This window comes from Oncorhynchus clarkii, chromosome 1 (genome assembly GCF_045791955.1).
Source record: "Oncorhynchus clarkii lewisi isolate Uvic-CL-2024 chromosome 1, UVic_Ocla_1.0, whole genome shotgun sequence".
Lineage (NCBI taxonomy): Eukaryota > Metazoa > Chordata > Actinopteri > Salmoniformes > Salmonidae > Oncorhynchus > Oncorhynchus clarkii.
In genome coordinates this window covers 2,285,822-2,301,563 of record NC_092147.1, presented here as the reverse complement: position 1 = coordinate 2,301,563, position 15,742 = coordinate 2,285,822, and the positions used below count along the sequence as shown (strand labels likewise).

At 43.1% G+C, this 15,742-nt stretch overlaps 1 protein-coding gene across 6 annotated transcripts in view; it reads right to left on the bottom strand.

The window, feature by feature from the left end:
* Positions 1–4,466: 4,466 nt before the first annotated feature.
* Positions 4,467–15,742, bottom strand: part of LOC139414063 (ubiquitin-protein ligase E3A-like) — a 35,044-nt gene continuing 23,768 nt past the window's right edge. For all 6 annotated transcript variants that reach the window (XM_071162118.1, XM_071162195.1, XM_071161977.1 and 3 more), the window contains exons 10-15: positions 12,769–12,974; positions 11,448–11,612; positions 6,365–6,520; positions 5,417–5,490; positions 5,056–5,199; positions 4,467–4,903 (exon numbers count right to left, since the gene is read on the bottom strand). In XM_071162118.1, the coding sequence (XP_071018219.1) occupies positions 4,783–4,903; positions 5,056–5,199; positions 5,417–5,490; positions 6,365–6,520; positions 11,448–11,612; positions 12,769–12,974 (866 nt within the window). In that variant the 3' untranslated portion in view covers positions 4,467–4,782. The remainder of the gene's footprint in view (positions 4,904–5,055; positions 5,200–5,416; positions 5,491–6,364; positions 6,521–11,447; positions 11,613–12,768; positions 12,975–15,742) is intronic.

Genomic DNA, 15,742 nt, shown 5'->3' with positions numbered 1-15,742 from the left:
TCAATGTAACAGTATAACTTTAGACCGTCCCCTCGCCTATACCCGGGCGCGTCACCGATTGAAACGCTATTTAGCGCGAACACCGCTAACTAGCTAGCCATTTCACATCCGTTACAAATGCATTATTGATGCTTGTGAACAGCTATAAGCACCTATGTCAGGTATTAAAATGCCATGTGCATAACTCACAAGGTACTATGAATGCACTTCATTTCAGGAAGTTTAACCGACAACACAGCTGGCAATTACAGAATACTGACTGGGAAGACGATCCACAAACAAACAGAATACAGTCCTGTATATACCTTTCACTAACATACAGTCCTGTACATACCATTCACTAACATACAGTCCTGTACATACCATTCACTAACATACAGACCTGACCATACCATTCACTAACATACAGTCCTGTAAATACCATTCACTAACATACAGACCTGACCATACCATTCACTAACATACAGTCCTGTACATACCATTCACTAACATACAGACCTGACCATACCATTCACTAACATACAGTCCTGTACATACCATTCACTAACATACAGTCCTGTACATACCATTCACTAACATACAGTCCTGTATATACCATTCACTAACATACAGTCCTGACCATACCATTCACTAACATACAGTCCTGTACATACCATTCACTAACATACAGTCCTGTATATACCATTCACTAACATACAGACCTGACCATACCATTCACTAACATACAGTCCTGTATATACCATTCACTAACATACAGTCCTGTATATACCATTCACTAACATACAGTCCTGTATATACCATTCACTAACATACAGACCTGACCATACCATTCACTAACATACAGACCTGACCATACCATTCACTAACATACAGTCCTGTACATACCATTCACTAACATACCTTTCACTAACATACAGACCTGACCATACCATTCACTAACATAGTCCTGTACATACCATTCACTAACATACCATTCACTAACATACAGTCCAGTATATACCATTCACTAACATACAGTCCAGTATATACCATTCACTAACATACAGTCCTGTATATACCATTCACTAACATACAGTCCTGTACATACCATTCACTAACATACAGTCCTGTACATACCATTCACTAACATACAGACCTGACCATACCATTCACTAACATACAGTCCTGTAAATACCATTCACTAACATACAGTCCTGTACATACCATTCACTAACATACAGTCCAGTATATACCATTCACTAACATACAGTCCTGTACATACCATTCACTAACATACCTGAAGGGAACATTTTGACATGTTCCATATGGTTAGTGAGAAAGTCCACATTGCAAATGTTCAGTCCCTTACTAGACGTCCGCGAACATTTCTAAAATTAGCGGACGGCGTCGGGCCGTGCAGCAGGTCCGGATCTTCCAGGAAGTCATCAATCTCTCGGTTTCCGTTTTATAACATTTTCAAATTTTGGTCATTTTTCCGCTGTCCTGGTAAATCCCACAAGAGGGCAAATGGAATCATATTGCAAATGTACAAAACACCACCAATCACGACGTGGCCTTTTCTCCTGAGCGGAAAAGACTTCGAAGACGAAACTTGGTGAGCATAGGTTTGGCATAATGGGCAGTTGGCCCCGAACAAGATGGCGTCGAGGCCTCAACGGGTTTTGAGTTATGGCCATTTTTCTGGGATTAAAGGTCAAAAATGAAAATAGAGCGTTAATTTGACCGCTTCACGTCAAAGTAAATGAACCTACGGTGTCAGGAAAAAAAGAACCAGCCATTTATCGTAATTTAAGAGAAATCGTACAATGTACAATTGGTGATGTTCAAAAAAAGGTGTTTAAAAAATAAATAAAGGTACAGATCCAGTTCAGACAAATCTTTTTGAAGTGTGTTTCGGAGCTCTGTGAGATTTCTGTGATTTTCTGAAATAACACACACTCATTCAACCCTCTGTAAATAAGTCAGTTCTTAACATAAAGACTTAAAACTCAAAATTCTATAAGTGCCTACCCCAAGGAGGATATGTGTTTCAGCTTCCTGTGTCAACCGGAAGTGCCTTAAAATGGTGTCATAGGTGCTGTTTCGAAGGGTTAAAAAGGTATGATCTTTTCAAAACTTAATTTGTGTGATTAGGCAACCCTCATGAACTGTAAGTCAGTCATTTCTCCCAACAGATGTCAAAGAAAAGCTCTCTCTCACACACACACACACACACAAACACACACACACACAGCAAGGATGGACTGACAAAGTGCAGTGCTTAAAGAAACTCAGAGCCTGCAATGGCATCATAATCTGTAGGCTGTGCCGAGTTCAACGAGATGCCCCGCTAGACCGTAGCTTGCTTGGTCTGAGCTCCGCGACCATGAAAATAGTAGGCCCATAATGAAGCCTGGCCCTAAATTGCAGGTGCTTTTGTGTGACAGCGGGAGAACAGTTAGGGTTAGAAGCACAATTTGACCTCAGGAACATTCCTGAGGTCCTCCCGATCTGTGCAAGCCTAAACTTGACCGTGTGGCATTAACCCTTAACAGTTAAAACAGGTTTTTTTCATCAAACTTTCATCAAAGTTTGCATTGACTTCTCTCCCCATAGGAATACATTGCCTGCACCCCTAAATTCAACCTGAAGCCTATGTGGGTTATGATAGTGCGTGGTGAGTTATGTGGCTCTAGAAGGTTCTCGGACTGAGAAACAGCCTCGTACATTTGCAATAACTTCAATTAATTTTGACATCACGAAAATGACGACATTTAGAAATGTCCCAGAGTCGCAAGACTAGGTGCATTGCAACCGCCTCGGCCCATAGAGACGGACTCTAACGTTTCAGTCCGATAGCTCATTCAAGGACCCCGTAGCAACGCCCGGAAAATATGGATTTTCAACACCAATTAAGGTCGCTACTCGGGCTCCAAATGACTTATCGAGCCGAAACTTGGTATTCGGGGTCGCCTCAGCTAGGCCTACACATAATGTCAGAACTGGACCCGCAGCTAGAAAGTAACTACGTGTTTTATGTTTTTATTATGGTTTGAACAGAAGGTGCGGTGAATTGTGGGCCAGCTCTGAAATATGTGATAGTTGGCTTCTAAACGAGTTGGAAAAAGTGGGTGTGGTGTCAGTTTGTATCAGTTTGGTGTCAGAATGATATCTAATTGACTGATGGACGGTGCCTTGCTGGCTGACTTTTGTCCATTTGCTTAAACAGTGAGGTACCATCACCAAAGTGACATTCTGAAATCAACCCCAACGAGCGATGGAGAGGAACCACTATCACTGTTCGGCCATCCCGAGTACATCAGGCCAGTCAATTTTGCATTTCTGCAGAATTTTTGAGCATGTCAAATTCGTGATGGTAAATGCACAGTGAAACATATTGCAAATGAACAGCCGTGCACCTGGTGATTGGAACGGGTTACCAGGAGCACATTTTTTAAACGTTTTTTTAAAATGCCATTACGGGGTAGCAAGGGGTCCACGGTTGGGTAGGGAGCACCTCCCACCCGTGCCCACCCAGCCCCTTGTCATTTTGGACGTTTTCTTAAAAATCGTTAAAAAACAACAGTCCCACTTCTCCCTCATCATACATGACAAATAAGACCATCTAGGTTGATTCATGGCTTAACATAGTGCTATAGATCATTTTGGCAGTATAAATGCCTTTTGGACATGGTTCACTGACTTTTGGGTTTGTGAACCGACTTCCATTGATCCTACATGGCAAATGGACATAACATCCTGATTTGGCACTTTCAAATCTTCCATATTGCATTTGGACATTTCTATTGGCATTTGGTAAAAAAAAGTGACTTTTGACTTCCTATGAAATCATATTGCAAATGGACAAAACATATGCCTTATGGACAAGTAACAGTTTTTTTTATTATAATCAAATATGACAAAAGTATGTTCATAGAGTTCTTATACAAACATGTAATTGACAAAAAAAATCTAAAGAATTTCAAAAAACGGTCCAGAAAGCACTTTTTTAAGGGGGTGATACGTTTTTGACAAAATGTTACTATTGGGACTTGACTTGTGTTACATTTGCAATATGAAAAATTACGGTGGAGCGCACTCACCATCTATTGGATTTTTGCAGTGTTACACTTGGCATTTGCCATATGGCATTTGCAATTAACTTTGAATGAAACCACGTCCAATTGAATGGTATTGGACACTGTGTGTATTTTTCTTACGGTGCCAATATGTTCCCATTCATTTTTGTCCATTTCAGGGGGGTGTTCCCTTACATACAGTCCTGTATATACCATTCACTAACATACAGTCCCGTACATACCATTCACTAACATACAGTCCCGTACATACCATTCACTAACATACAGTCCAATATATAGCATTCACTAACATACAGTCCAGTATATACCATTCACTAACATTCTGAAAGTTTAGTTAAGTGCACTTTCCCAACAATCAGAGACAATGATAGCCTGCTTCAGACTGGATGTTTTTACACGGCAACCATCTTTAATAAACACATGTAGGAGAACCGAGCTTCACTAAGCATTCTGACTGATTTAAACTATTTGAAAAAGCTAGAAATTAAGTTCTACATTAAAGAGATCTGAAGGGGGGGGGGGGGGGTAGATCAAAGCGTCTGTAATTGATATCTTGGCACACACACTACTGGAACATTTCCTTGTCGTAATGCCACTTTTTAATTTGAACTCATGTCTCATTGTATGGTAGAACTCCTTCTTTATCCATTAACACATTTAAACCATTTAACTTTCTGTTTTGTTTCAGAGTAGTTGTTTTGTTTCACAGCATTCCAAATCCTTTGGCATAAGTGATGGCTTTGAGAAGTCTCTCCTTCAGCTTCTCCTTTGCGTCGTATTCAGGGAGCAGCAAGGCATTAAAACACGTGTGAGAAGTAGGTAACCTGGAGAGAGAGAGGAGAGAGAGATTATTGATCTGGGAGGATCTCGGGAGTCACCATTGAAACAGGTCTCTGGTCCAAATGGCACCCTATTCCCTACATAGTGCACTACGTAGGGAACAGGATGCCATTTGGGACCCGAGGCCTGGTCTCACCTGTCTGTGTCGGGGCCGTTCTTGGCGATGATCATCTTTAACTTGCCCAGGCCTCCTACGGGTGCTCTGTCAGTCCCCGTAGTAAACTGGAGGAACAGTCTCTTATCCTCCTCACCAAACGAATGCACCGTCTCCCAGAAGTCTCTATGAGTGAGAAATAAAGAACAGCATTTCATAAAACACATATAATAACATTACAACAGCAGCATCAGAATGAGCAGGAGTGTAATGGCGGTCTAATAAAATACATGTTCAAAGACAAGTTATTTTAAGAAACATTTTTTTTTGTATTGGACTAAAACATCTACGTCAACATTTTAACATTCTATGTAATTCTGGAGAGAAATGACATGTTTTTTACTTGATAATGCGACAGTCTTTGTTGTAGCCTCCGTCATACTCTGTTGTTTCTTCAAGTGCGTGAAAGTCTAAATTCTGAAGAGTTAGAATACAAGAGACGGATACATCAGGGGGTGTAGAAGGAGTTAGAATACAAGAGACGGGTACATCATGGGGTGTAGAAGGAGTTAGAATACAAGAGACGGGTACATCAGGGGGTGTAGAAGGAGTTAGAATACAAGAGACAGATATATCAGGGGGTGTAGAAGGAGTTAGAATACAAGAGGGGGTGTAGAAGGAGTTAGAAAACAAGAGACGGGTACATCAGGGGGTGTAGAAGGAGTTAGAATACAAGAGACGGGTACATCAGGGGGTGTAGAAGGAGTTAGAATACAAGAGACGGGTACATCAGGGGGTGTAGAAGGAGTTAGAATACAAGAGACGGGTACATCAGGGGGTGTAGGAGGAGTTAGAATACAAGAGACGGGTACATCAGGGGGTGTAAAAGGAGTTAGAATACAAGAGACGGGTACATCAGGGGGTGTAGGAGGGTGTAGAAGGAGTTAGAATACAAGAGACAGGTACATAGAAATATTTACACATGTTAAGTTTGCTGAAAATAAACGCAGTTCACAGTGAGGACATTTCTTTTTTTGCTGAGTTCATATATATATATATATATATCCACACACACACAACATCATATATATATATATCCACACACACCAGGCTGCATTAGATCAGGTGGTGTAGAAAACATGAAGCAGTGACCACAACTATGACACCAAATGTATTTTCTATAGCTCAAGCTCAATTGGTCTTTCCGTGATACCTTGCATCATTGCCTCCGGAAAGTCTCACATTCCTGTGACCTTCTCCCCCAAATCAATTAGAGAAGGAAACGAGGAGAGAGGAAGCGAGTAAACAAAGAAAGAATAATTGAGAAAGGGCCTCAGATTAGTTTCCTTACCCTGCTTCCACAGATCAGTAGCTCCACTTCCTCAGGTCTAAATAAACACTTGAGAGGCGACTCGTTGGTGACCATCTGGAAGCCCCTCCTGAAGGCTTTGAACTGGCGCTCCACACTCTTATTAAGTATGTAATCACTATACAGAGAGACAAACTCCTGGAGATCACAGAAACACAGATAGGACCAGTCAAAATTAAATGGCATCATTCACTTCCACTGTATCAACTTATTTCATACTTCAGTGGTCCTATGATAGACTAAATACTTCAGTCAGTAAGTGTTTAATTTTTTTTATTGATTTAACCAGGTAGGCTAGTTGAGAACAAGTTCTCATTTACAACTGTGACCTGGCCAAGATAAAGCAAAGCAGTGCGACACAAACAACAACACAGAGTTACACATGAAATAAACAAGCGTACAGTCAGTAACACAACAGAAAAGAAGAAAAAAAAACAAAAAAATCTATGTACAGTCTGTGCAAATGTAGAAGAGTAGGGAGGAGGGCAATAAACAGGCGATAGAGGCAGAATAATTACAATTTAGCATTAATACTGGAGTGATAGATGTGCAAATGATGTGCAAGTAGAGATACAGGGGTGGGTAAATAATAATATGGGGATGAGGTTGTTGGGTGGGCTATTTACAGATGGGCTGTGTACAGGTACAGTGATCAGTAAGCAGCTCTGACAGCTGATGAATAAAGTAAGAGAGATATGAGTCTCCAGCTTCAGTGATTTTTGCAATTCATTCCAGTCATTGGCAGCAGAGAACTGGAAGGAAAGGCAACCAAAGGAAGTATTGGCTTTGGGGATGACCAATGCAATATAGCTGCTGGAGCGTGTGCTACGGGTGGGTGTTGCTATGCTGACCAATCAGTTGAAATAAGGCGGGGCTTTACCTAGCAGAGACTTGTAGATGACCTGGAGCCAGTGGGTTTGGTGGCGAATATGAAGCGAGGGCCAGCTAACGAGATCATACAGGTAGCAGTGGTGGGTAGTGTATGGGGCTTTGGTGACAAAACAGATGGCAATGTGATAGACTGCATCCAATTTGCTGAGTAGAGTGTTGGAGGCTATTTTAAAGATGACATCGCCGAAGTCAAGGCTCGGTAGGATGGTCAGTTTTACGAGGGTATGTTTGGCAGCATGAGTGAAGGATGCTTTGTTGTGAAATAGGAAGCTGATTCTAGATTTTATTTTGGATCGGAGATGCTTAATGTGAGTCTGGAAGGAGAGTTCATAGTCTAACCAGACACCTAGGTATTTGTAGTTGTCCATATATTCTAAGTCAGAACTGTCCAGAGTAGTGATGCTAGTCGGGTGGGGGCAGCAATCGGTTGAAGAGCATGAACTTAGTTTTACTAGTATTTAAGAGCAGTTGTAGGCAACGGAAAGAGTGTTGTATGGCATTGAAGCTAATTTGGAGGTTTGTAAGCACAGTGTCCAAAGAAGGGCCATATGTATACAGAATGGTGTCGTCTGCGTAGAAGTGGATCAGAGAATCACCAGCAGCAAGAGAGACATCATTGACATATACAGAGAAAAGAGTCGGCCCGAGAATTGAACCCTGTGTCACCCCCATAGAGATTGCCAGAGGTCCGGACTACAGGCCCTCCGATTTGCCACACTAAACTCTGTCAGAGAAGTAGTTGGTGAACCAGGCGAGGCAATCATTTGAGAAACCAAGGTTGTTGAGTCTGCCGATAAGAATGTGGTGATTGAGTCGAAAGCCTTGGCCAGGTCGATGAAGACGGCTGCACAGTACTGTCTTTAAATCGATGGCAGTTATGATATCGTTTAGGACCTTGAGCGTGGCTGAGATGCACCCATGACCAGCTTGGAAACCAGATTGCATAGTGGAGAAGGTACGGTGGGATTCGAAATGGTTGGTGATCTGTTTGTTAACTTGGCTTTCGAAGATTTTAGAAAGGCAGGTTAGGATGGATATAGGTCTATAACAGTTCAGGTCTAGAGTGTCTCCCACTTTGAAGAGGGGCATGACTGCGGTCCTGTGACAGACTAGATACTTCAGTCAGTCAGTGGTCCTGTGACAGACTAGACACTTCAGTCAGTCAGTCAGTGGTCCTGTGACAGACTAGATACTTCAGTCAGTCAGTCAGTGGTCCTGTGACAGACTAGATACTTCAGTCAGTCAGTCAGTCAGTGGTCCTGTGACAGACTAGATACTTCAGTCAGTCAGTCAGTGGTCTTGTGACAGACTAGATACTTCAGTCAGTCAGTCGGTCAGTCAGTGGTCCTGTGACAGACTAGATACTTCAGTCAGTCAGTCAGTCAGTCAGTGGTCCTGTGACAGACTAGATACTTCAGTCAGTCAGTGGTCCTGTGACAGACTAGATACTTCAGTCAGTCAGTCAGTTGGTGGTCCTGTGACAGACTAGATACTTCAGTCGGTCAGTCAGTGGTCCTGTGACAGACTAGATACTTCAGTCAGTCAGTCAGTGGTCCTGTGACAGACTAGATACTTCAGTCAGTCAGTCAGTCAGTGGTCCTGTGACAGACTAGATACTTCAGTCAGTGGTCCTGTGACAGACTAGATACTTCAGTCAGTCAGTCAGTGGTCCTGTGACAGACTAGATACTTCAGTCAGTCAGTCAGTGGTCCTGTGACAGACTAGATACTTCAGTCAGTCAGTCAGTGGTCCTGTGACAGACTAGATACTTCAGTCAGTCAGTCAGTGGTCCTGTGACAGACTAGATACTTCAGTCAGTCAGTCAGTGGTCCTGTGACAGACTAGATACTTCAGTCAGTCAGTCAGTCAGTGGTCCTGTGACAGACTAGATACTTCAGTCAGTCAGTGGTCTTGTGACAGACTAGATACTTCAGTCAGTCAGTCAGTGGTCCTGTGACAGACTAGATACTTCAGTCAGTTAGTCAGTGGTCCTGTGGCAGACTAGATACTTCAGTCAGTCAGTGGTCTTGTGACAGACTAGATACTTCAGTCAGTCAGTCAGTCAGTGGTCCTGTGACAGACTAGATACTTCAGTCGGTCAGTCAGTGGTCCTGTGACAGACTAGATACTTCAGTCAGTCAGTCAGTGGTCCTGTGACAGACTAGATACTTCAGTCAGTCAGTGGTCCTGTGACAGACTAGATACTTCAGTCGGTCAGTCAGTGGTCCTGTGACAGACTAGATACTTCAGTCAGTCAGTCAGTGGTCCTGTGACAGACTAGATACTTCAGTCAGTCAGTCAGTCAGTGGTCCTGTGACAGACTAGATACTTCAGTCAGTCAGTGGTCCTGTGACAGACTAGATACTTCAGTCAGTCAGTCAGTGGTCCTGTGACAGACTAGATACTTCAGTCAGTCAGTCAGTGGTCCTGTGACAGACTAGATACTTCAGTCAGTCAGTCAGTCAGTGGTCCTGTGACAGACTAGATACTTCAGTCAGTCAGTCAGTCAGTGGTCTTGTGACAGACTAGATACTTCAGTCAGTCAGTGGTCCTGTGACAGACTAGATACTTCAGTCAGTCAGTCAGTGGTCCTGTGACATACTAGATACTTCAGTCAGTCAGTCAGTCAGTCAGTGGTCCTGTGACAGACTAGATACTTCAGTCAGTCAGTCAGTGGTCTTGTGACAGACTAGATACTTCAGTCAGTCAGTCGGTCAGTCAGTGATCCTGTGACAGACTAGATACTTCAGTCAGTCAGTCAGTCAGTCAGTCAGTCAGTCAGTGGTCCTGTGACAGACTAGATACTTCAGTCAGTCAGTGGTCCTGTGACAGACTAGATACTTCAGTCAGTCAGTCAGTCAGTGGTCCTGTGACAGACTAGATACTTCAGTCGGTCAGTCAGTGGTCCTGTGACAGACTAGATACTTCAGTCAGTCAGTGGTCCTGTGACAGACTAGATACTTCAGTCAGTCAGTGGTCCTGTGACAGACTAGATACTTCAGTCAGTCAGTCAGTCAGTGGTCCTGTGACAGACTAGATACTTCAGTCAGTCAGTCAGTGGTCCTGTGACAGACTAGATACTTCAGTCAGTCAGTCAGTGGTCCTGTGACAGACTAGATACTTCAGTCAGTCAGTCAGTGGTCCTGTGACAGACTAGATACTTCAGTCAGTCAGTCAGTGGTCCTGTGACAGACTAGATACTTCAGTCAGTCAGTGGTCCTGTGGCAGACTAGATACTTCAGTCAGTCAGTGGTCTTGTGACAGACTAGATACTTCAGTCAGTCAGTGGTCCTGTGACAGACTAGATACTTCAGTCGGTCAGTCAGTGGTCCTGTGACAGACTAGATACTTCAGTCAGTCAGTCAGTGGTCCTGTGACAGACTAGATACTTCAGTCGGTCAGTCAGTGGTCCTGTGACAGACTAGATACTTCAGTCAGTCAGTCAGTGGTCCTGTGACAGACTAGATACTTCAGTCAGTCAGTCAGTGGTCCTGTGACAGACTAGATACTTCAGTCAGTCAGTCAGTCAGTGGTCCTGTGACAGACTAGATACTTCAGTCAGTCAGTGGTCCTGTGACAGACTAGATACTTCAGTCAGTCAGTCAGTGGTCCTGTGACAGACTAGATACTTCAGTCAGTCAGTCAGTCAGTGGTCCTGTGACAGACTAGATACTTCAGTCAGTCAGTCAGTCAGTGGTCCTGTGACAGACTAGATACTTCAGTCAGTCAGTCAGTGGTCCTGTGACAGACTAGATACTTCAGTCAGTCAGTCAGTGGTCCTGTGACAGACTAGATACTTCAGTCAGTCAGTGGTCCTGTGACAGACTAGATACTTCAGTCAGTCAGTGGTCCTGTGACAGACTAGATACTTCAGTCAGTCAGTGGTCCTGTGACAGACTAGATACTTCAGTCAGTCAGTGGTCCTGTGACAGACTAGATACTTCAGTCAGTCAGTGGTCCTGTGACAGACTAGATACTTCAGTCAGTCAGTGGTCCTGTGACAGACTAGATACTTCTCTATGGGTCGTACTGGACAGGGCTACAAAATATACATTTCTATTGTTCTCACTAACAGTTATCGTTCCTTTCTATTGTCCGCACCAACAAGTATCTTACCTTTCTAAATCAAATCAAATCAAAAAAATTTTATTGTCCTCACTAAAAGGTATCTTACCTTTCTATTATCCGCACTAACAGGTATCTTGTCCCCGTTTTCCTTCAGGTCGTAAGTGATGGGGTCTCCAAACAGGTCAGTCTGTGAGATCTGGAAGGTGATCATCATGTCCTCCTCCACATCCCCCTCATAGTCCAGCAGCTCCTTCAGACTCTGGTACTGAACCTGGCATGGGAGAGACCCCAGGCTGTCAGTCAGTATAAATGGGAGAGACCACCAATACGTATTTAACAGAGGGTTAAGAGCGCTATATTAATACATAGCTAGAGGGTTAAGAGCGCTATATTATTAGGTAGCTAGCAGAGGGTTAAGAGCGCTATATTAATACGTAGCTAACAGAGGGTTAAGAGCGCTATATTAATACGTAGCTAGCAGAGGGTTAAGAGCGCTATATTAATAGGTAGCTAACAGATGGTTAAGAGCGCTATATTAATACGTAGCTAGAGGGTTAAGAGCGCTATATTAATACGTAGGTAGAGGGTTAAGAGCGCTATATTAATACGTAGCTAGAGGGTTAAGAGCGCTATATTAATACGTAGGTAGAGGGTTAAGAGCGCTATATTAATACGTAGCTAGAGGGTTAAGAGCGCTATATTAATACGTAGCTAGAGGGTTAAGAGCGCTATATTTATACGTAGCTAGAGGATTAAGAGCGCTATATTAATACGTAGCTAGAGGGTTAAGAGCGCTATATTAATACGTAGCTAGAGGGTTAAGAGCGCTATATTTATACGTAGCTAGAGGGTTAAGAGCGCTATATTTATACGTAGCTAGAGGGTTAAGAGCGCTATATTTATACGTAGCTAGAGGATTAAGAGCGCTATATTAATACGTAGCTAGAGGGTTAAGAGCGCTATATTAATACGTAGCTAGAGGGTTAAGAGCGCTATATTAATACGTAGCTAGAGGGTTAAGAGCGCTATATTAATACGTAGCTAGAGGGTTAAGAGCGCTATATTTATGCGTAGCTAGAGGGTTAAGAGCGCTATATTTATACGTAGCTAGAGGATTAAGAGCGCTATATTAATACGTAGCTAGAGGGTTAAGAGTGCTATATTAATACGTAGCTAGAGGGTTAAGAGCGCTATATTAATACGTAGCTAGAGGGTTAAGAGCGCTATATTAATAGGTAGCTAACAGAAGGATAAGCCCGCTATATTAATACATAGCTAACAGGGGTAATGCTATATTATGAAACTACAAGGTTTTTAATAAAAATTGAATACACAGCTCTTGTAGTAGTCGTCTAACCTGAAACACTTTTTAATTACATAGACCGATTAAAAATGACATTTAAACATATTTCAGCATGTTCCAGTACCGGGTGTGAGTCTGCCAGGTCCAGATAGGTGCCTTTCTTCCCCATCAGTTTCCTGTAGACCACCATGGGAAAGTGAACATCCAGGATACAGTTGTTGTAGATGGCCAGGCCCAAGACGATGCCTATCAGGGTGAACTGGGCCTCATTCTCCAAAGAGGGTGGGTTGAACCAGAACAGCTTGGTGGACTCGTCATATGTAAACATGCCTAGAGGAGGGAGGGAGCACTGGATATTAATACCAAGAAATCAGATGGACAATTTGTTTGTGAATATTAAGTTCAAGTTTAAAACTTTGTCAAAATATTTTTATTTTTATAGAAATGTGTCTATGGCCAACATACAGTGGCCAAGTGTTTAGATCCCTTGAATTTTTCCATATGTTGTTTCGTTACAGCCTTATTCTAAAATGAACAACAAAAATATGTTTCACGTCATCAATCGACAGACAATACCCCATAATGACAAGGCTAAAACCGGCTTTGGGAAATTTGGCAAAAATCTGAAACATTTACATAAGTTTTCAGACCCTTTACTTTTGTATTTATTATGGATCCCCATTAGTTCCTGCCAAGACAGCAGCTACTCTTCCTGGGGTTTATTATGGATCCCCATTAGTTCCTGCCAAGGCAGCAGCTACTCTTCCTGGGGTTTATTATGGATCCCATTAGTTCCTGCCAAGGCAGCAGCTACTCTTCCTGGGGTTTATTATGGATCCCATTAGTTCCTGCCAAGGCAGCAGCTACTCTTCCTGGGGTTTATTATGGATCCCATTAGTTCCTGCCAAGGCAGCAGCTACTCTTCCTGGGGTTTATTATGGATCCCATTAGTTCCTGCCAAGGCAGCAGCTACTCTTCCTGGGGTTTATTATGGACCCCCATTAGTTCCTGTCAAGGCAGCAGCTACTCTTCCTGGGGTTTATTATGGATCCCCATTAGTTCCTGTCAAGGCAGCAGCTACTCTTCCTGGGGTTTATTATGGATCCCCATTAGTTCCTGCCAAGGCAGCAGCTACTCTTCCTGGGGTTTATTATCGATCCCCATTAGTTCCTGCCAAGGCAGCAGCTACTCTTCCTGGGGTTTATTATGGACCCCCATTAGTTCCTGTCAAGGCAGCAGCTACTCTTCCTGGGGTTTATTATGGATCCCCATTAGTTCCTGTCAAGGCAGCAGCTACTCTTCCTGGGGTTTATTATGGATCCCCATTAGTTCCTGCCAAGGCAGCAGCTACTCTTTCTGGGGTTTATTATCGATCCCCATTAGTTCCTGCCAAGGCAGCAGCTACTCTTCCTGGGGTTTATTATCGATCCCCATTAGTTCCTGCCAAGGCAGCAGCTACTCTTCCTGGGGTTTATTATGGATCCCCATTAGTTCCTGCCAAGGCAGCAGCAACTCTTCCTGGGGTTTATTATGGATCCCCATTAGTTCCTGCCAAGGCAGCAGCAACTCTTCCTGGGGTTTATTATGGATCCACATTAGTTGATGCCAAGGCAGCAGCTACTCTTCCTCGGGTTTATTATGGATCCACATTAGTTGATGCCAAGGCAGCAGCTACTCTTCCTCGGGTTTATTATGGATCCCCATTAGTTCCTGCCAAGACAGCAGCTACTCTTCCTCGGGTTTATTATGGATCCCCATTACTTCCTGCCAAGGCAGCAGCTAGTCTTCCTGGGGTCCAACAACATTAAGGCAGTTTATTCAATTTTAAAAACATGACAGTACATTCCCAGACTGTGTGTCCTCAGGCCCCTACTCCACCACTACCAAATATATACAGTACTAAATCCATAGGTACGTGTGAGAATAGTGCGTATGCTATTGAGTGTTAGTTTGTGCCTATGTTTGTGTTGCTTCACTGTTCCATACGTTTTTTTGTTTTGTTTTTTTAAAATCTGATTCTACTGCTGCATCAGTTACCTGATATGGCTCTATGTTCCATGTAGTCATGGCTCTATGTAGTACTGTGGAATAGAGTTCCATGTAGTCATGGCTCTATGTAGTACTGGGGAATAGAGTTCCATGTAGTCATGTCTCTATGTAGTACTGTGGAATAGAGTTCCATGTAGTCATGGCTCTATGTAGTACTGTGGAATAGAGTTCCATGTAGTCATGGCTCTATGTAGTACTGGGGAATAGAGTTCCATGTAGTCATGTCTCTATGTAGTACTGTGGAATAGAGTTCCATGTAGTCATGGCTCTATGTAGTACTGTGGAATAGAGTTCCATGTAGTCATGGCTCTATGTAGTACTGGGGAATAGAGTTCCATGTAGTCATGGCTCTATGTAGTACTGGGGAATAGAGTTCCATGTAGTCATGTCTCTATGTAGTACTGGGGAATAGAGTTCCGTGTAGTCATGGATCTATGTAGTACTGTGCACCTCCCATAGTCTGTTCTGGACATGGGGACTGTGAAGAGACCTCTGGTGGCATGTCTTGTGGAGTATGCATGGGTGTCGGAGCTGTGTGCCAGTAGTTTAGACAAACAGCTAGGTTGCATTCAACATGTGCATTCAACACCTCTCACAAATACAAGTAGTGATGAAGTCAAGCTCTCCTCCTATTTGAGTCAGGAGAGATTGACATGCATATTATTAATATTAGCTGTGTGTGTACATCCAAGGGTTCTGAACTAATTGCAATTTTATTAAGTTCTTTGATGTGTCAGCTGACCACAAGACTGAACAGTAGTCCAGGTGTAACAGAACTAGGGCCTGTAGGACCTGCCTTGTTGATAGTGCTATTAAGAAGGTAGAAACTAGGGCCTGTAGGACCTGCCTTGTTGACAGTGCTGTCTGGAAGGTAGAAACTAGGGCCTGCCTTGTTGACCGTGCTATTAAGAAGGTAGAAACTAGGGCCTGTAGGACGTGCCTTGTTGATAGTGTTGTTAAGAAGGTAGAAACTAGGGCCTGTAGGACCTGCCTTGTTGATAGTGTTGTTAAGAAGGTAGAAACTAGGGCCTGTAGGACCTGCCTTGTTG